Raw genomic sequence first — 21,156 nt, 5'->3', positions numbered from 1 at the left:
CCTGGACTGAGGCCCAGGGGCTGAGATGGGAAGCTGGTTGGCCAGGCGTGCAGATTAAGGATTTCTGACCGCCTGGCTGTATGTCATGCTGTCTCGAGGCAAAACCTCTCCCCCAGCTTCCTATTTCATGAATCTCTGTTTTTCTCAGAAAAGACTGGGGGTTACCTTCCATTTAGTCCCACCCAGTTCCTGGGCTTGAGCCATTTCATTGTCTCCCCCTGCTGCTCCGATTTTTCCCTCATGGCTAGAAGCAAAGACAGGTATATGTTTGAAGGAGGGAGACAGGAACCCTCTAAAGTCAAAGCAAAATTGAATCCTTACCCATGATCTATGGGATTGGGGAAATACCAGACAGCAGGCCTGGATCAGTTTGGTTTGCCCAGAGGAATCTGGTTCCAGTGAAGGAGACAGATTGCAATGAGAATATTTGTCAGGGAGCCCTGGGGTCTTCCTCACCCTATGAATGGATTCTTCCAACTGGTGAAAAAGGCACACCCTTCCCTTAGTCCTTTGAGGTAGACTCTCATTTGATGATGACAGTAAACTGGGAATGTGGGGCTGGGCCATAGCAGAGCAAGATCTGTAATGGTCTGAATTATGGACAGAAATCTAAAGTGGGCTAGTGGAAGGCATGGTGAGAAAGGGGGAAGGCAGGGCTTTAGGGGATTCCAAAGATTGCTCCTGGTTTAGACACAGTCCTCACCAGTCTAATTGATTAATGCTGATGGCTGAAATGAAACTCCCATCTTTCTGACCTCCCCAGATTTGCTACAAGTTTCTCTGGAACACCAATAAAGTAACAGATGAGCGATAAACAATCCCAGCTTTAAAGATGGAGTGTGGTGCACAAAAAGCCAGAAAGGGGGTGACTGCATCTGACTTAAGCCTTCTTCCCAACATCCCCCGCTACTTCAAACCTTAATGAGAAAAGAAGATAGGTCCTTGGAAGCACTTTACTCTAGGTATTTATAGGAGCACAGACACACCAGTTGTCTCCTTTACATATTACTGCCCTGATTCTTCAGTGCACATGATGAATAATTTACAAAAAAGCGCATGTAAGTATCTCTTTATTATTCATTATAATGAACTGAGACAGGAGTAATACTCCACTCTGCTGGAATCCCCCAGGGCTCAACTTAACCAGGCTCAACTTTACTTTCACACCGTTAATTTGCGCCGAGGGAGGGTCTGGGCTGGATTTACAGGGGTTAGAAGAATTTAGGGGGGTGGGAGTCAAGGTCCGGCTTGACTGGCCAAGTGGTGAGGGGCAGAGGTCAAGCTGAAGGGGACTGAGGCATAAATGGTGACAAGGAATGGTCACCGTGGAGGAAAGAGGTGAGACATTAATACCTTAAACAGAACCATCCTTGGGGAAGCCCCAGTCCCCCAGGGACAGGGGGCAGAAGATTAATAATAATCCAGTACCCCAGCTATTTCAGGCCTTGCCCCTTCTGGAGAGAGGGGCTCTGAAGAGCAGCTGCCAGTGCGGCCACCAAGAGTCATGTGGGTAATTGGGTGGGGCTCAGATAACTCCTTGAAGTACCTTTTCGTCAAATTAAGCAAGAGGACATTGATTCTCAGTCTGAATGAAAGAAAATAGATATTCACCCTCAAAGAAGAGAGCCTTTCAAATGAGCATTACTTTGAAATTCAGAGGAGTCAGGGCTAAGAACTGCCAAACTTGGTTATGCCAAGGCTCAGAGCCACAAAGTTCAGAGGTGGCAAGGCTCTGAACCATGCAATCCAGAGGTGCCAGGGCTCTGGAATGCCAAATCCAGATGTTACGGCATTATGAGCCAGAGGAGCCAGAGCAATGGACTGCCAATTCCAGCGGAGCTCCACCCTGCCCTGGCACAAATTAGGCAATGGTTCCAGAGTTCCACTCTGCCCTCATAGCCCTCCTCTCCTCCCCCTCATCACTCCCCGCTACACACCACTCATGCAGGAATGGGAAGGGCCTGGAAAATGACATCCTGTCACAGTGAGGGTTGCCCACCCTCAAAAGGACTCTGGTCTTTGTCTGCCAAAGCCAAGGGAGGCAAGCTATTCAAATGCCGAGTTAGCGAAACCGCCTGGGGATGCAATCTTATGGCAACCTTATTCTGAATGTTACTGTGGCTTCGGGTTCCCTTTCTCTGGGACCCCCAACAGATGGGGTTAGGGTGGCTTGCAGGTATGATATTTCTTTTGAGTCATGGCACAATCCTGGGCTGTTTGATGGGACCCCAGAGGAAGGACAATGGGATTGCTGAAAATAGCTCAAATGGATGCAAATGAAAGTGAGCACCCTCTGGGTTCAGCTGAATCAGTTTGCCAACCTGAATTCTGTCACATGCATTGCCCACAGTGAACATCTCTCTTTGAGCCTGGTGAGGGTCACACTGAGTGCTTTCACTACTCTCCTTGGCCATCTAGAGTGTCCTTCTTAATCAAAGAAGATTCCATTGATGATGAAATTCATCTATGAGTGTGTTTGTGAAACCGAAAATGTGATCCCAGTGTCCTGGCCACAATGTGTGCACAGAAAGGCTTTTGCTTGTATGGTCTTGTTTGATGTCTGCAGGGCCAGCCTCTGCTTTCTCTTTTTCCTTTCTCATCTTATTTCTTACAAAGCTTAGTCTCCAAAAGATCCACTCTTTTGTTGATGGCAGTGTACCATGCTGGTCTAGCCTCAGCAATTGACTCCCAGTTTTCACCTGGGATGCACCATTGTCCGAGGCCTTGTTTTATTGTGTCCTTAAAATGTTCCCTCTACTCCTCTCGCTTTTGGTTTCCTAATTTCCTCTCTCCGTACAGCAGTTGTTTGGGTCTCCTGCTGTCACTCATTCTCCTCACATGTCCCACCCAGCACAGCTGCGTTGTGCTGAGCATAGCTTCAATGTTAGAAGACTGACTTTGTTCCACGATTTCATTGTTTGTGTTCCTGTCTTGTCATTCCTTATTGAATATAGCCCACAGATGACCTTGTTGGGACCACTCGAAAAGTAGTGTCTGGCATTTGCTTGTGGGCAAGATCTCACAGGTGTAGGGAAGGTTGGACAACACCACAGCTTTGTAGACTGTGAGTCAGGTGTAGGGAAGGTTGAACAACACCACAGCTTTGTAGACTGTGAGTTTGGCCTGGAGCCTGATGCCATACTGCTACCGAATCTGGCTAACAGTCTTCCAAAGGATGTGGTACCTGCTTTGATTTTGTTTTCTATTCCTTGCCAAGGGACATGACATGAATCAGTGTGCCGCATAGGTAACAGAGTTTATGTAACAGCTTTCGGATCTGGATTGCCAGTACAAACTTTCAGTTTTGTGCATGGCTTCCCTGGTGCAGGCTGATAGACCACCTCAGTTTTGTTTAGGAAATTAGGGAATGATCCTCTGACGATACAAGCCAATTTGGTTATTGTGTAATGTATTATTGGAGGAAATAGTTGTGAGCATTGTCATATATGCTAAGCAGCAGTGGCAGGCAGCAGATACTACAACATGAATACCACAATAATGCAGGTTTTGCAAGAACGAAATCCCCTTCTAAAGGAGAACAGGTTGGAAAAGTTTTCTATTTAGGGAGATGTTTTCATAACTTCCAGAAAATGAGTTACAGCCCTGGAAAATGAATCAGTGATTGATTTAATAATGATGGTATTTGTTAAGCGCTTACTGTGTGTGAAGCACTGTTCTAAGTGCTGTGGGGGGATACAAGGTGATCAGGTTGTCCCATGTGGGGCTCACAGTCTTAATCCTCATTTTACAGATGAGGTAACTGAGGCACAGAGAAGTTAAGTTTCTTGCCCAAGGTAACAAAGCTAAGTGGTGGAGCTGGGATTCGAACCTGTGACCTCTGACTCTCAAGCCCGGGCTCTTTCCACTGAGCCATGCTACTTCTCAGCTGTAGATTTATTACAGTTATAGTTAGTGTGTATAATAGGGTTACCTTTAGTGTTCTGTTTAAGGTTAGGGTTAAGATTAAGATTGGAATTATGGTTAGGGTTAGAGATAGCATTAGGGTTAGGGTGAGAATTAGGGTTAGGGTTAGGGGTAGGGATAAGGATGGATTAGGGTTAAGGATAAAATGAGGGTAAGGGTGTGCATTATGTCATTATGGTTTGACGTTAGGATTTGGGAAAGGTTAAAGATTATGGGTAAGTGGGATGTTTGGTTTTGTGTTTGGGCTAGGGTTGGGGCTAAGGTGAAGGTTAGGGTTAGTAAGGGTTGTGTTTAGGGTTAGATTCATGGTAAGATTTAGAGTTTTGGTTAGGGTTTGAGTTAGTTTTAGGATTAGGCGTGTACCTGGGGATTAAGGTATAAATGGATCAGGTTCTTCTCCAAACCTCTCCTTCTCTCCTTGGAGAAGCAAGCGTGGCTTAGTGGAAAGAGCCCGGGCTTGGGAGTCAGAGGTCGTGAGTTCTAATCCCAACTTTGCCACTTGTCAGCTGTGTGACCTTGGGCAAGTCGCTTCACTTCTCTGGGCCTCAGCTACCTCATCTGGAAAATGGGGATTAAGACTGTGAGTCCCACATGGGACAACTTGATCACCTTGTACCCCCCAGCACTTAGAACAGTGCTTTGCACATAGTAAGTGCTTAACAAATACTATTATTATTATTATTATTATTATTATTATTATTATTATTATTATCATTATTATCTCCCCCAGCACTTAGAACATTGCTTGGCACATAGTAAGCACTTAACAAATACCATTATTATTATTATTATTATTATTATTATTATTCTACCCCACCTCCCAGCCTCCAAATACTACTACTACTGCTAATAATAATGTTTCTTAAGTGCTTACTATGTGCCAGACACTGTCCTAAGGTTCTAAACACTGGGGAAGATATAAGATAATTGGGTTGGATACAGTCCCTCTCCCACATAGGTCTCACAGTCTTAATCTCCATTTTAAAAATGAGGGAACTGAGGCACAGAGAAGTGAAGTGATTTAGCCAAGGTCACACAGCAGATGAGTGGTGGAACTGGGGCTAGAACTCAGGCCCTTTCTGACTCCCAGGACCACGTTTTATCTATTAGGTCATGCCACTTCTATCCACTTCTCTGGTGAGGCCAGAGAAATGGGAGAAGAATCAGGCAAGGGAAGTGACAGTGAGACCAAGGTCCAGTAGTGTTTCCAGGAGAAGGAGATGATTCACAGTATCAAAGAGAGATGAGATGTCAAGAGGGATTAGGATGGAATAGAGGCCATTGGATATGGCAAGAAGGAAGTAATCAGTGACCTTGGAGAGGGCACTTTCCATGGAGTGAAAGGGATAGAAGCTGGATTTGAGTGGGACAAGAAGAGAATTAGAGGAGAGGCAGTGGAGGCTCAAGGAGTTTGGAGAGGAATGGTAGGAGGCAGATAGTGTGATAACTGTAGATGCTGTGGAGTTGAGAGAGTTTTTATTAGGAAAGAGGTTACGTGGGCATGTTTGAAAGCAATGGGGAAGGAACCACTTTAAACTGAATGATTGAAAACTGAAAGTCAGAGAGGGAAGAAGGGAGGGGGCTTTTTATGGTACTTGTAAAGCTCTTACTATGGGCCAGGTACCATATTAAGTGCTGGGGTAGATACAAGCTAATCAGGTTGGACACAATCTCTGTCCCACATGAGGTTCATAGTCTAAAACCCCATTTTACTGATGAAGTAACTGAGGCACAGAGAAGCAAAGTGACTTATCTGAGGTCGCATGGCAGACAGTTCTCGGGGCTGAGATTAGAACCCAGGTCCTTTTGACTCTCAGGCCCGTGCTCTATCCATTAAGCCACGTTGCTTCTCAGTTTTTTAATACAGTGTGAAGGGATGAGGTCGGAGGTGCACACTGTTTACTGAAACAATTTAAAATCTGTTAAATAAGTCAAGCAAACAGTCTTCACACACATGACTGAGAAAGCTTAAGCCTCCATCATAGTGTACATCGTTAATCAATCAATCAATCAATCGTATTTATTGAGAGCTTACTGTGTGCCGAGCACTGTACTAAGCACTTGGGAAGTACAAGTTGGCAACATATAGAGACGGTCCCTACCCAACAGTGGGCTCACAGTCTAGAAGGGGGAGACAGTTGACCACCCTCCACTCCTACATTTGGCCTTTTCCAAGTTTTTCATTGGGAGCAAGAGACATATTCCCAGAAGATTTACTTCGGTAGTAGTAACAGTAGTAGTATGAAGTAGTAGTAGTAAAAGTAACAGCAGAACCAGCAGCAGGAGTAGCAGTCTTGCCTTATGCGTGTGAGTCATTTCCAGCCCTTAGTGACTCCATGGACTTTCCCAGAACACCCCACCTCCAACCTGCAATCATTCTGGTAGTATATCCATAGATTTTTCTTGGTAAATATACAGAAGTGGTTAACCATTGCCTCCTTCCGCTCAATAAACTTGAGTCTTCGCCCTCGACTCTCTACCATCCCGCTGCTGCCCAGCATGGGTGAGTTTTGACTTGTGGCAGAACGCCTTCCACTCTCTAGCCACTGGCCAAGCTAGGAATGGAATGGGTAGGCCTCTGCTTCACTCTCCCTCCTGTAGGCGAGACTGGCAGAGTACTGGAAACACCTCAGGTGCAATCCTGAGAGAGGAGTAAAATAGTAATAATAATTCTTAGTAGTACCCTTAGATGGTGAGCCCCCTGAGGGGCAGGGACCATGTCTAATTCCCAGCCGTGAATATTCTCCCAGAATTTATTACAGTACTCAGCACACAGTAAGTGCCTAATGAATGCTATTGCTACCAGTAGAAGTAGAACAGTTTCAGGTAGCAGCAGTAAGATTGGTATTCCTAGTTATAGCATTTACTGAGTACCTGCTAGGTGCAATGCACTGCATTAAGCCCTCAGAAAGTGCAAAACCAAGAAGTGACACATTCTCTATCCACGAGGAACTTACACACTTTGTACAGTGCTTTGCTTACTAGGTGCTCAATAAATTCGATTGAATGAATGAATTTAGAAGAGGAATATTCAAAATAAATAATTGAAGTTTTTTTTTTCTCTCTCCCAGTAGCATTGTACAGTGTTGTGCACAGAGTAGATGTTTAATAAATCATGTTGATAAAATTGATGGTGTTGATGATGATGAATATGATGAATTTCAAAAGCAGATATACATAATTGCTGAAGGGGATGTAAGTAATAATAATAATTGTGGTGTTTGTTAAGTGCTTTCTATATGCCAAGCCTGTTCAAAGTGCTGGGGTAGATACAAGAAAATCGTCCCTGTCCCATATGGGACTCACAATCTTAATCCCAATTTTACAGATGCGGTAACTGAGGCACAGAGAAGTGACTTGCCCAAGTTCACACAGCAGACAGGTGGTAGAATGAGGATTAGAACCCATGTCCTCTGATTCCCAGGCCCGTGATCTTTCCCCTAGGCCATTTGTAGGCTAAAGTAGTGATTGCATCATCTGATTTGCTATGCTGTTAGCCACTGTCTTTATTAGCATGGAAATACATCACCCATTGAAAAATGTCATTTACTGCACACTTTCTGCAAGACCACAGGGTTTGGAGGATGGAACCCAGGCAAAGCATTCAGAGGTCTACCCTTTACCCACTGTTGTTCCTGACTGACTGTGTGATCTTGTCCAAGTCATTTCCTCTGTCTGGATAGCAGATACCCACTCTGTGGTCTGAAGGCATAAAGAGCTGTACTTTGCATTCAAAGATGATGACTTGGGTCATGGGTTTTAATCCGGATCTGCCCCTTATCTGCTGTGTGACCTTGAACAAGTTCTCTGGGCCTCAGTTACCTCATCTGTAAAATGGGGATTAAGACTGTGACCCCCCACATGGGACAACCAGACTACCTTGCATCTACCCCAATGCTTAGAAGAGTGCTTGGCACATAGTAGCACTTAACAAATACCATTATTACTATTATTATTGTGCCTCTGTCAGATGGATGTGGCTGAAAAGCCAAAGTGAGGCCCAGCTGTTCCATGAAGCTATGCACACACCAAGCCTGTCTCCTATACACTCGAGTTTAAGGTTGGCCTCTTAAGACTGAGTGAAAAACACCACTAGACCTTGAACCACCTTGGAGAGGTATTTTAAGGAGACAAATAGAGAATACCTGTAAAAGTACTTGAATTCCCAGGAGGGAGATACTCTAAAGCAGAATGTATTATTTTGGTTGCTACTTTATTCAGTCCTTCCCTAGAATGAAGGGCGTGAAAACTCAGGCAAATTGCACTGTGTGAGGTAGAGGGGCAGACAATTAGAACGGAGTGGTAATTTCTGTGTGGTTGCCTTACCTCAGCCCCAGCACAGTCATGCAGAGATGAACTTAACCCAGCATCTTAAAAGGAGAGGTCAGGGGAGACAACAATTAACACTGCTATTATTTATTCATTCTCACCTGTTTGGAAAGGTTCATGGGTTCACCTGGATCAAAGGTGTGGTAAATGTGAAAGTAGGGTGATTTGTGGGTGTTTGCAATGCCTTGCCCCTCGAATCCCCACAGAGGCAACCTCACAGGTCCTTATAAGTAGGATGAAATTGAGTTCAGATGTGGTGTATCATGAAAGCTTGCAGATTTTGGTGGGGGGAGTAGGGAGGAAGCGAGGATATCATTGTGACATTTATTAAGCACTTACTGTGGGTCAAGCACTATTCTGAACACTCGGGGAAGTACAAGTTAATTGGGTTGGACGCAGTCCCTGGCCCACATGAGGCTCACAGTCTAAGTAAGAGGGAGAACAGGTATTGAATCCCCATTCTACAATTGAAGAAACTGAGGCACAGAGAAATGAAGTGTCTTGCCCAAGGTCACACACAACAGGCAAGTAGTGGAGTTGAGATTGGAATCCCGATCCTCTGACTCCGATACCCATGTTCGTTCCAGTAGGCCACGTTCCACAACTTCATTATCATAGCACCTTGTTTTATTGTACTGCCTTTTGATTTTTCCCAAGCCCCTTCACACTGATCATCTGGAATCCTCACAACATCTCTGTGAAGTGGGAAGAAGCTGGTATTAGTTATCCTCAATTTACAGATGAGGACATTGAAGCCCAGGGAGGTTAAGTGATTTTCCCAAGGTCACCCAGAAGATCAGGTACTAATCCGGAACAAGACTCTGCGTCTCCTAAGCTCTTTCTTCTAGACCATGATGCCTCACATTACTACACAGAGCTGTCAGTTTATGAAAATCTTCTTTGGTCTGTCTCCCCCTTTAGACTGTAAGATCTTCGTGGGCAAGGAACATGTCTCACACTTCTGTTCTACAGTACAATGTGCTCAGTGGATGCTCAATAACTTTACTGCTGCTACTACTATTACTTCTTCTACTTCTATTACCACCAACAATACCAGTTCTATTGACACTCCTGCTTCTAGGAGCAGCTTGGCCTAGTGGAAAGAGCGTGGGCTTTTTTTATGGTATGTGTTAAGTGCTTACTATGTGTCAGGCACTCTACTAAACACTGGGGTAGATACAAGATAATCAGATTGGACACAGTTCCATGTCCCACATGGGACTCACAGTCTTACTCCCCATTTTACAAATGAGTTAACTGAGGCACAGATAAATTCAGTGATTTACCCAGGGTCACACAGCAGACAAGTGACAGAACTGGGATTAGGACTCAAATAATAATAATAGTAATAATGGTGGCATTTATTAAGCGCTTACTACATGCAAAGCACTGTTCTAAGCGCTGGGGACGTTACAAGGTGATCAGGTTGTCCCACGGGGGGCTCACAGTCTTAATCCCCATTTTCCAGATGAGGTAACTGAGGCACAGATAAATTAAGTGACTTGCCCAAAGTCACACAGCTGACAGTTGGCGGAGCCAGAATTTGAACCCATGACCTCTGACTCCAAAGCCCGGGCTCTTTCCACTGAGCCACGCTGCTTCTCAGATCCTCTGACTGGTGTTCTTTCTACTAGGCCAAAATTAGACCCGGGTTCTAGTTCCAGCTCTGCCAGTTGCCTGCAATGTGAAAATCACTTCACCTCAATTTCCTCATTTGTAAAATGGGGGCTCAGTACCTAATAATAATTATGATTATGGTACTTGTTGTGTGCTTACTATCTGCCAAGATCTGTTCTAAGCACAAATTAATCAGAGTGGATACATTCCCTGTCCCACCTGGGGCTCACAGTTTTAATCCCCATTTTACAGAGTGGCAACTGGAGCACAGTAAAGTGATTTGCCCCAGGTCACACATCAGATGAGTGGCAGTGCTGGGATTAGAACGCAGGTCCTCCCACTGAGATCATGGCCCCCATGTGAGGCAGGGAGTATGTCTAATCTAATTAATTTGTACCTACCCCAGTGCTTAGAACAGTGCCTGACACATAGCCTTTAGCAGACTGTGACCCCATTGTTGGGTAGGGGTAGTCTCTATGTGTTGCCTAATTGTACTTTCCAAGCTCTTAGTACAGTGCTCTGCACACAGTAAGCGCACAATAAATATGACTGAATGAATGAATATCATCATAATGACAAGGAAAATAATATTACTGAGGGACATAGATCAGTTGATCTATCAGTGTTTTTTTTTAGAGGGGTTAGTGTGTGCAGACCACTGCATTAAGTACTTGGGAGAGTACAATATAACTCCTTGCCCACAAGGAGGAATTGGGTGAGCTGTCTTTCTCTAGCAATCTGGAAGAAACGGATAAGTATTGCCCCCACTGAGATAATGCAGTTACTCGTGGAAGCAGGGGAGACACTTGATGATTTCTGAGGCCCCAGGATTCCCCGACCCATGGGGCTCTCTAGTAATGAATGGGCAAAACAACCCTGGGCCAAAACTTGCATTTTACCAGAGCCCTTTTCCTCCTCAGCCTATCCCACTAGTGGCTGACTCCCTCCGTTCTTCAAAAAGATATCGAGCTCCCCAGATCTTTGGCTTTTAATTTTAAAATTTAATTTATATTTTTCCACGGGTGCTACTGAGACAGACATGGCCATGAGTAAATATGTCAGGATAATCTATTGAATGGGATTAAAATAGTGTGTGCTTGGGAAACATTTTAATTTCTTTTCCTTTTTTTTCCCCCTGCTTGGGCCTTTGCCAAGTGTAATGAACACACTTGGATTTGAGCTTTAAAGCTCCACAGCATGGAGAGGCAGGAGAGGGTGGAACTGAGGGCCGGGCCCAGATAAATTATTTGGATTGCTCCGTATGGCACCGTAAGACACCCCTACCCGCTCGCTGCCACTCCACAGCTTCTTTCGACGTCTGAGGGTCAGAGCTGTATATTCTGTTGGGAGGTGTGAGGGCCATACGTCTAAGGAAAGCTGTCATTGAGTTTTACTGTGCCGTGTCAGACACGGAGCCGTTGGCAAGGACAGCAGTGAGGGACAAGGATGTGTGAGGAGAGAAAGTGAAGGAGAAAGTGGGAGAATGTAAGGAGCAACCCACAGGCTTTCTCTAGAGGCCTTCAGGGGACTCCATTCGTCGGCCGCCGTGATTCCGAACACAATCCAGCATGGCACTGTGGAGTTGCAGCTTCAACCACAGACCCCGGGGATCGGAGGAATAGGATATGGAGGCTCTGCAATCCTGAGCTGTGAAACAGAAACGACCCTTATGGTTTCTATAGCTCATCTCTCTGCAGGCCGGAGCTGCGTTTGCGGTCACGGGCTCTGCCAGTTCTCAGTCTCATGAGGGGCCTGCAGATGGAGCCTCTACTGCTTTCTGCGGGGAGTTATTTTACCTCCTAATAATTATTCCTCTCGGAAAGGTTTTCCTGATTATCTGCCTTACTTTCTTTAATTACATTTCTCACCTCCTGGAGCAAGATGTCAAATTCTTCTCCAGGTCCCCAAGTGACTTGTTTTCCCCATTTAGACCTGCATCATCTTTCCCCATCTCCACTTGCCCATCTTTCCTCATAAATCTTTCCCAGGCTATTCCTTAATGCTATCACACATTTGGCTCCCATCTCCATCATTCAGCTGCCCCTCTCTCGTGCCGAGGTTTCTGATGAAATCCGGGAGCAATCTCTTGCTGCTCTTGGGAAGAGCAGAAGTATCCGTTCCTTTTCCCGACACATTGCCCAAGCCCGGGGCCTCATTTGCCATGAGCTCTTTCTGTAATTCTCAGGATTGGAAACCCTAAGTTCATTTTCTACTCATCTTGGTCCCAGAGGTGGCTGCAGGTGTGATTTGTGCTTATTCTGGCATTCTGTCACACTCTCAATTTACATTTCAGAAGCTCCTGCTCATCATCTCCATGGTTCTCTGTCAGCTGGCTCCCTCCTACCTCTCTGCTCTCTTCCCCGACTAGGCTCCAGCTCATGCTCTTTGCCCCTCCCAAGCAAATCTCTTTCCTGCCCCTTGTTACCCATTCTCCTGTCTCCAATCCTTTGCCCATCACTCCGTAAACAGGAACACCATTTCTCCTCAGTTTTGTCAAGCCATGTCCCTTCTAAAAAGCCATTTCCATGATGAAATGGCTCTACATTTCCCTATATTCCTCTACATTCCCCTTAGCCACCTCGCCTTTCATGCATTTATCTGTTATATAATTATTTTTTTTCTATTTATTTACGTAGATGTCCACTCTGCGGGGGTCAAGGAACTCATGGCCCCCAGGGACTTGGCACCTCGTGGGGAAAAATGATTAACACTCCCTTCACCATTAGTTGAGCAGAAAGGTAGCATAGATAGACCTCTCTGTCTTTTGGGTTTGGAAAAGGATCAGGAGGAGCAAAGATGGTGGCTCCGTCTCTTCCTCCAAGCCAGCTGGAGTTGGTGACTTTCAGATGCCCAGAGCCCGGGAGCTGGCTGTGGACTTTATGGTCTGAATGTGGGATGAGGATGAGGGTCAACAGGAATGGGGGGGGCAGGTTTCCATGGCTTATGTGGGATCTGGGGCCTTCATGGCCAGAGCAGGGGAACACCGGAGAAGGGCTGGCTGTCAGGGTCCTGGACCCATGGCAGCATCATGATTGGTGTGGCAGGTAGGGGCAGGACTTGTGTGGAGTTGTGAGGTAGGAGGGCGCGTGGCTTCGTGGGGGGCAAGGGCAGATGCTTGATCTGGCCCCAGTGCTCAGTGAAGACCAGAGGGGAAGGAGTGGAGAAGAAAGGGGCACTCCTCCTTTTCTAGCTTTTCTTGTTCCCTCCCTCCTCCTTTACAGTCCATTTCTTCCTCCCTTAACCACTCAAAGCTCCACTCCTGTAAGCTCCCACCCCAAGTTTCTTCCCCACACCTCAACCATTACACGCAGCACAGACAAGCTGCATGAACTGGTGGAAAGAATAAGGGCCTGAGCGTCAGAGGACCTGAGTTCTAATCCCATCTCTGCCACTTGCTTTTTGTGTGATCTTGGGCAAGTCACTTCACTTCTCTGAGCCTCAATTTCCTCATCTGTAAAATGGCGATTCATTGGCTGCTTTCTTTCCTCTTTAGATTGTGAACACCATGCGGGACAGGGCTAGATCTGACATGATTATCTTGTCTCAATCTCATGGGGTTGGCAGATAGGAAGCAGTGTGGCTCAGTGGAAAAAGCCTGAACTTTGGGAGTCAGAAGTCCTGGCTTCGAATCCCGACTCCGCCGCATGTCTGCTATGTGACCTTGGGCAAGTTACTTAACTTCTTTGAGCCTCAGTTCCCTCATCTGTAAAATGGGAATGAAGACTGTGAGCCCCACGTGGGACAACCCAGTCACCTTGTGTACCCCCTTGCGCTTAGAACTGTGCTTCACACATAGTAAGTGCTTAACAAATGCTATTTAACAAATACCATAACTGTTAGCATCATAAAGGACAGTCTTTGTGTGTGTGCAATACAGATGGAAATACCGGTTACCCACTGGCCTTTGCAACCACAAACTCACACACATAAGTAAACTTCATTATCCGTGTTGATTCCTTTGAATGCAAATGATATCTGTAAATGTACTTGACTTCCCCGTTAGACTGTAAGCTCCTTGAGGCTGGAACAGCATCCTACACTCCTTGTGAATGCTCCGCAAGTACCTAGCACAGTTCTTAGAGCACATTAGAGGCTCAATCAATACTGTTGATGCTGACACTGATTTTCAATTTTTTCCTCCGGCATTTGCATCCATTTGCATTTTTCCCAGTTGAATTTCACCTCATTCTTTTCTCCTCTATTTCTCACCGTCTTTCCATCTATTTATATTATTTCCCCATCTCTACCAGGGCTAGCAACGCCTCCCAATTTAGTATCATATGCAATCTCATGAATATGCTATTTCCTTGATGCTAAATACACTTGTACTGCTGAAATCCATGCTTACTGGGCTAGATTTGAACAATTCCTGTGCTGAGCCAATTATTCTTACTTCTCAACCTGTGCCTCCTTAGCAGTAAGTGTTCAATCTGGCAGCATTTTACTCTAGTTGAATTTGCTACTTTCTGGATTAAAAGGTTTCCTTAAATAAATTAGGGTCCTCTTTAATGCTGTACATTTGGTTGTGCTTTTAACTCAGGAAATATCTGGGAAGCAGCTTGGCCTAGTGGATAGAGCACGGGCTTGGGAGTCAGAAGGACCTGGGTTCTAGTCCTGGCTCCACCACTAGTCTGCTGTGTGACCTTGGGAAAATCACGCCACTTCTCTGGGCCTCGATTCTCTCATCTGTAAAATGGGGATTAAGCCTGTGAGCCTCGTGTGGGACAGGGACTGTGTCCAACTTGATTACCTTTTATCTTCCCCAGCGCTTTGAATAGTGCCTGGCATATAAGCGGTAAGCGGTATGCATTTCAGAGAATCTTGGGGTCTGGGGTAAAAATCTATAATGCCAGCTCACTTCTTTTCTTGTATGCCTGTCTCCTCTAATCCCGTTATTTTTATAATGTTAGCCCATTGATGGGAGGGGGGTGGGAGAGCTGACAGGGATTGTGTCTAATTATCAGTTGTCTATTTTCTCCCTGTTCTTTGTCCAGCTCTTTACACAGTAGGCACTTAAATACCATTACTATGACTACTACCTATTGGTAGCCTGCTTTAGCAAGTTCAAGCCACAATTTTCAATTCATGTGTCGGTTTCTTCATTCTACCCGTTTTCCATCATCACAGTAATTGCTGTTAAGTTCCATCTCACTGGCATCCGAAAGAATGATCGAGCCCTTGTGGTAAATTATAGGGGAGAAGCATCATTTGGGAAGCAGCCTGGCCTAATGGAAAGAGCCCAAGCCTGGGAATCACAGGATCTGGGTTCTAATCCCAGTTTGTCTCTTGCCAGCTGGACGACCCTAGGCAAGTCACTTAACTTCTCCATGCCACAGTTTCTTGATCTGTAAAATGGAAATTAAGTCTTACTCCCTCCTACTTGGACTGTGACCCTCATTTGGAACAGGCACTGTGTCCAACCCTCTTGCTTTGTAGCTACTCCAGCACATAGTAAGTGCTTAATACATATTACTATTATTATTGTAATTCTGATTATTATTATTGTTATTGTAATTCCCCTGAATGACTCACTTTGTAGATCTTCTGGATCTTTTCTCCTGCTCCTTACATTTAGACCACTGATGCACTCTCTCAGTTAGTATTGCCTTACCTGAGAGCACAATACCAGTTATGTTTTCAGTCCACAAGAGGCTGCCATAGGCATGATCAGTGTTCACCCTACCATTAAACTAACTTTTCCTCTTGTCTCCTTTGCCCCTCAAGATCATTCCTCCTCAGGATCAGGTGGCCGTGTTTCACACCTTCTCCCCGGGTTTGGTGCAGGAATACAGATCAGCTTTCTGCACATCTGCAGAAATTTCAGGTCCCTTGGACTTCTAGGTTTTCTCTGCTAAACTGGTGTTTCTTCTCTCCTTTCCTGTATTTGTCCTTGGGGACAGAATTAGATTTATGACTCCTCCTTTATCCAGCTATTTCAGCCATTTTCTGAATTGTGTGATTGCAACCACATTCTGTTTGGGATGGTTTTATTTTTGCACAGCTGTAAATGAATCCTAAAAGATCTTACACAGACTTTCATCTGAGTCCAGAACAACTTCAGTTTTCGGGAGGGGTGTGGGATGTCCCTCTGGATTCCCAGGGGCAAAGTGCTCTCCCGTGTCTGGATCTCCTGCTCTCAATTTATTTTGATTATGGTATCTATTAATTGCTTACTATGCTCCAGGCACTGTACTAAGCTCTGGGGTGGATGCAAGCAGATCACGTTGGACACAGTTTAGTAAATGTACTTCATTCTGCTGTCCCAGTGAAACATTGTTTTTCACAGGTCTCTCCACTCCTCAGAAGCCTCCAATGGCTGCCCATTCCCCTTTGAATTAAGCAAAAATTCTTCACAATTGTCTTTGAGATGCAGCGTGGCTCAGTGGCAAGAGCCCAGGCTTGGGAGTCAGAGGTCCTGGGTTCGAATCCCTGCTCCACCGCTCGTCAGCTGTTTGACTTTGGGCAAGTCACTTCACTTCTCTGTGCCTCAGTTCCCTCATCTGGAAAGTGGGGATTAAGACTGTGAGCCCCACATGGGACAACCTGATCACCTTGTATCTCTCCAGCTCTTCGAACAGTGCTTTGCACATAGTAAGCACTTAACAAATGCCATTATGGTTATTATTAAGTCACTTAATCAACCATTTCCCCTTCTACTCCCCCTCACTCTGTTCCCATAACACCCCAGGTCACACATTTCATTCATCTCAAGCCAATCTACTCACTGGGTCTCATGATGCCCTCTAATTTCTTGCCCACACCCTCCCTTCTGCTTATAATTCTATTCCCCTCCACATCTGACACATCCACATCTCTCCATTTTCAAGTTCCTTCAGAAATTACATCTCCTCTAGGAGGCCTTCCCTGATTAATTTCTCATCTCCCTTAATCTTCACACACCACTTCAGCACTCCCACATCATCTCAGCACTTATGTGCATATCATTATACTCAACTGTTCCTTCCTATCTGTAATTTACTTCAGTGTCTATCTTCCTGGCAAGATTTTAAGTTTCTTGAGGACAGCAATCATGTAAACTCATTCTATGCTACTCTCCTAAGTGCTTAGTACAGTGTTCTGCACGCTGTAGGTGCTGAATAAATACAACTGCTTGTTGGATTGAAATATTCAGACATGTTGGGTCCCAGGATCCCAGAGATACACTATTTCTACTGGGATATACAGAGAATGTCCTGCAGTCCACAACGTTGCAGATGGTGAGATTGTTTCTAGAATTGAAGTGTAAATGAGAGAGCCTCTCTTATACATTTGCAGCCTTTGTCCAGGGAAATACTCTAGCAATTTCTGGCCCCTTTCTAGTCTGTTGAGCACTGCTCAGAGACCAGTGGTTGCATCCTAGAGCTCTGGCCTTGTGCTTGAGTTGCTTGTCTCATCATGATAATGGTTGAAATTGAGCCATCCACACTCTTTGGCATCACCTCTCCATGCCCAGGGGTATATATTGCAGGATAGCTGGTAGAGAGTTCAGGTGAAGTCTGAAACAGCTGAACCAACAAACCAGAGGGTCATGGTGCAAAATAACCATATATCCGGCCAACTGCAGGAGAAGCAGTGTTGCCTAGAGGAAATAATTATTATTGTGTAACTGTGGTATTTCTTAAGCTCTTACAATGTGCCAGGCACTGTACTAAGTGCTGAGGTAGATCCAAGATAATCAGGTAAGACAAAGTCCCTGTTCCACATAGGGCTCACAGTCTTAATTCCCATTTTACAGTTAAGGAAGCTGAAGCACAGAGACGTTAAGTGACTCACCCAAGGTCACACAGCAGAAAAGTGGCAGGATTGGGATTAGAACCCATGTCCTCTGACTCCAAGTCCCATGCTCTTTCCACAAGGCCAAGCTGCTAGAGGCCTGGGAGTTTAATAATAATAATAATAATAATAATAATAATAATAATGACATTTATTAAGTGCTTACTATGTGCAAAGCACTGTTCTAAGCGCTGGGGAGGTTACAAGGTGATCAGGTTGTCCCACGGGGGGGCTCACAGTCTTAATCCCCATTTTACAGATGAGGTAACTGAGGCACAAAGAAGATAAGTGACTTGCCCAAAGTCACACAGCTGACAATTGGTGGAGCCAGGATTTGAACCCCTGAGTCGGTGGACTCCAAAGCCTGGGCTCTTTCCACTGAGCCATGCTGCTTCTCATGGGCTTGGGTTCTAATCTCGGCTCTGCTCTTTATTTGCTTTGTAACCTAGGGTAAGTCACTTAATTTATCTGTGCCTCAGTTGCCTCTCAATGGGGATTCAATACCCCTTCTCCTTCCTACTCAGAGGGTGAGTCCCATGTGGGACAGGGAATCTGTCCAACCTGATTATCTTGTATCTACTCTACTGCTCAATACAGTCCTTGGCATATAGTAAGCACTGAACAAGTCTTACCATTATTATTAGGACATCTTTTGTTGGAAAAGAACCACAAGGAATGTCTGCAACTAGTCTGTCCTCTGTCCCCCCTCTAGACTGAAAGCTCACTGTGGGCAGGGAATTTGTCTGTTTATTGTTATATTGTATTCTCCCAAGTGTTTAGTACAGTGCTTTGCACACAATAAGTGCTCAGTAAGTATGAGGAATTTGCCTGCTTATTGTTATATTGTACTCTCCCAAGTGTTTAGTACAGTGCTTTGCACACAGTAAGTGCTCAGTAAATATGACTGAATGAATGAGTGAATGAATGAGTTGAGGTGAGCTCATTCCAAACCAAGGGTAGTGCTCTCCCACCTAGAGTTGAGGTGTGACTGGCAGCAGCATGGCTGGTCCACCTGCCACTGCTTCTCGCAGTGGTAATGGTGGAAATGGCATTGATCTCTGGGATTTATTGGGCTGCTGAAGAAGAAAAGGCAATTTTCAGGACTCGGTAGGCCTCCAGGAAACGATCTTTTCACTCGGTAAATACAGAGCGTTGGTTGAGTTCACGCTAGGCCCCCTCAGACTCTGGGAAGCATCAGGTTCCCCCGGGGTTGTATCTGATGGGTGTCTCGCTGTCCCTGTCCTGTAGGTGCACCGTGGATGACCGGGTGACACGGGTGGCCTGGTTGAACCGCAGCACCATCCTTTATGCCGGGAATGACAAGTGGTCCATAGATCCCCGCGTTGTCATCCTCTCAAACACCAAAACCCAGTACAGCATCCTGATCCGCAATGTGGACGTCTACGATGAGGGGCCATACACCTGCTCCGTGCAGACAGACAATCACCCCAAAACCTCGCGAGTCCACCTCATCGTGCAAGGTAAGGCTGAGCGTGGCACCCCAGGGAAAGCCGGGACCCCGGCTTTCTCTGAGCTGGTGACGTCGGACAGCGCGACCTGATTCCTCTCCTCGGGTCCTCCTTCTGTCATGTCCAGTGACCAAATGCTGCCCTGTGTAGCCTGTCTCCAGGAAAAAAGCAGTAATACTAGGGTTAAACCATGTGGGAATGAATTTCACAGGCTGCCTGTTCTCCTTTGAGCAAATGCTGATCACATTGACTACATAGCAAGCCTCCTGGGGTTATTCCTCAAAATACAGCCCTCTCTTTTCCTACCCAATCACGTGAGCGCAGCATTAAGGGTGACGGTTGAAAATGCTTCTCGGTTCTGCCACGGGGATCAAACCACCAGCTCAGAATAAAGGATTTGGAACCCCCCACTGCTCATCCTCCAATTACATCCCTTTTGGCCTCCCCGAATGAGTTCAATCTAGTAGTATTCAGGCATTTTTTTCCACTTTTAAATAAAACAGTCACCTTGTACAGGCTTATTGTGTGCTAAGCACTGGAATAGAGATGAAATTATCAGACCAGACAGTTTCTGCCCCACACGAAGCACACGATCTAAGAGGTAGGGAGAATGGGACTCTTACCCCATTTAACGGATGAGGAAAATGAGCCCAGAGAGATTTACTAGCTTGCCCAGTGGCCAGTGGTAGAGTTAGGTCAATGATCTGAGTCTCTCTTCCTCTCTTCACATTGTTCTGCTGCCTCGAGTGGAAATGGTTTCGTGGAGTCTGATGTGAGTCACTGCCTTGGGGTGTGCCAAAAGAGCAGCAGCAAATGTGCCTGTGGGTAGGTTAGGGGCAGTCAGAGGCTGGGGTGGGTAGGGGATTGTGTATGAGGCATTTGCCCCCCCATGTCTTATCCGTGGCATCCATATTTGAGACTTCTTAAATCATCTCCCCACTTGAAGGGCCTCTTCAGAACAAGCTGCCCAGATGCCCATTTTACAGGCTGGCAATTACTGAAGCCAGACTTTCTTCTCCCAGCAGGCAGTTAAGCAGTGTTATCAGCTCCCCAGGGTTTAACAAGGTTAAAGGCTCTGGTGAGAACCACAGTCTCCGGTGAGCCATGGTGTATTTAGAAAGTCTCTGAGAGGGTGTGAAAAGCCAAATAGCATGAATTCTCACCCTTTCCCATCCCGGGCCAGCCAGTCCAACCCCTGGTTGCTGTTCCAAAAGAAATGAAACTTCTCAACATTGGAAGTGATGCCTCAATGCCACCTCAGTGGCCTTGACAGCAGTATGTCTTCTTTTTCGGGAAATTGCAGGGCTGAAATAAAAAGAACTGTCAGGAGCCCCTGTTCAGGAGCAGGTTCAAACTGAACAAGGCTATCACTTTTCAGGAAATAAGACAGGTTTTGTAAGCATGTCAAAGTCACTGGGGGCCATGAAGGGCTTTTAGCTCAGAATGTCCGTAGAAGGGCCGTCGAGATGGGGATGTGGTTTGAAAATGGAACCTGGGGTCTCTCTACTGTGGGACTTCTGGGTGTCTGGGCCAGGGTCTAATTAGCAACCCTGTTAGGGAGAGTCGAGGCCATGGGTCTCCTCTCCTGGAGCACCACTAAATGGGAATGCCTCTCCTCAGACCACGGGACCTTCTGACTCTGGCCCAGTTGTGATGGTCTGGATCAAACGTTGTCTTCCTGGAACTCCCTCCAAGAGGTCAAAATAGCCCCAAGTGACTCTGGAGGGCAGCCTGGAAGTTCTGGGAGTGGCCATTGAGAGGAAAACCAAGTGACCTTAGTGGAAAGAGTACGGAATTGGGAGTCAGAAGACCTGGTTCCTAGTCTTAGCTCTGTCACTGGCCAGCTGTGTGACTTCGGGCAAATCACTTACCCACTCTGGGCCACATTTTCCTCATCTATAAAATGGGAATAGGATGCCTTCTCTCATGCCTTCTTAGACTGTAAACTCTGTAGACACTATATCTGTTCTTATTATCTCGTATCTATTCTCATTGCTCAGGCACGTAGAACATATGGAATAAATGCCATCATTTTCATTATCAT

General features: G+C 45.8%; 1 protein-coding gene and 1 non-coding gene across 3 annotated transcripts in view; one reads left to right on the top strand and one right to left on the bottom strand.

Annotated features, from left to right (window-relative positions):
• Positions 1 to 21,156, top strand: part of OPCML (opioid binding protein/cell adhesion molecule like) — a 1,278,294-nt gene that overhangs the window by 1,002,544 nt on the left and 254,594 nt on the right. For both annotated transcript variants that reach the window (XM_038754698.1, XM_038754697.1), the window contains one exon: positions 18,892 to 19,124. In XM_038754698.1, coding sequence (XP_038610626.1) covers positions 18,892 to 19,124 — 233 coding nt within the window. The remainder of the gene's footprint in view (positions 1 to 18,891; positions 19,125 to 21,156) is intronic.
• On the bottom strand, positions 6,438 to 6,575 carry LOC119935436. Its single transcript, XR_005453320.1, has one exon. It is a non-coding gene; the product is annotated as a small nucleolar RNA SNORA7 (small nucleolar RNA).

This window comes from Tachyglossus aculeatus, chromosome 11, assembly GCF_015852505.1.
Source record: "Tachyglossus aculeatus isolate mTacAcu1 chromosome 11, mTacAcu1.pri, whole genome shotgun sequence".
Lineage (NCBI taxonomy): Eukaryota > Metazoa > Chordata > Mammalia > Monotremata > Tachyglossidae > Tachyglossus > Tachyglossus aculeatus.
This window is presented reverse-complemented; position numbering and strand designations above follow the sequence as displayed.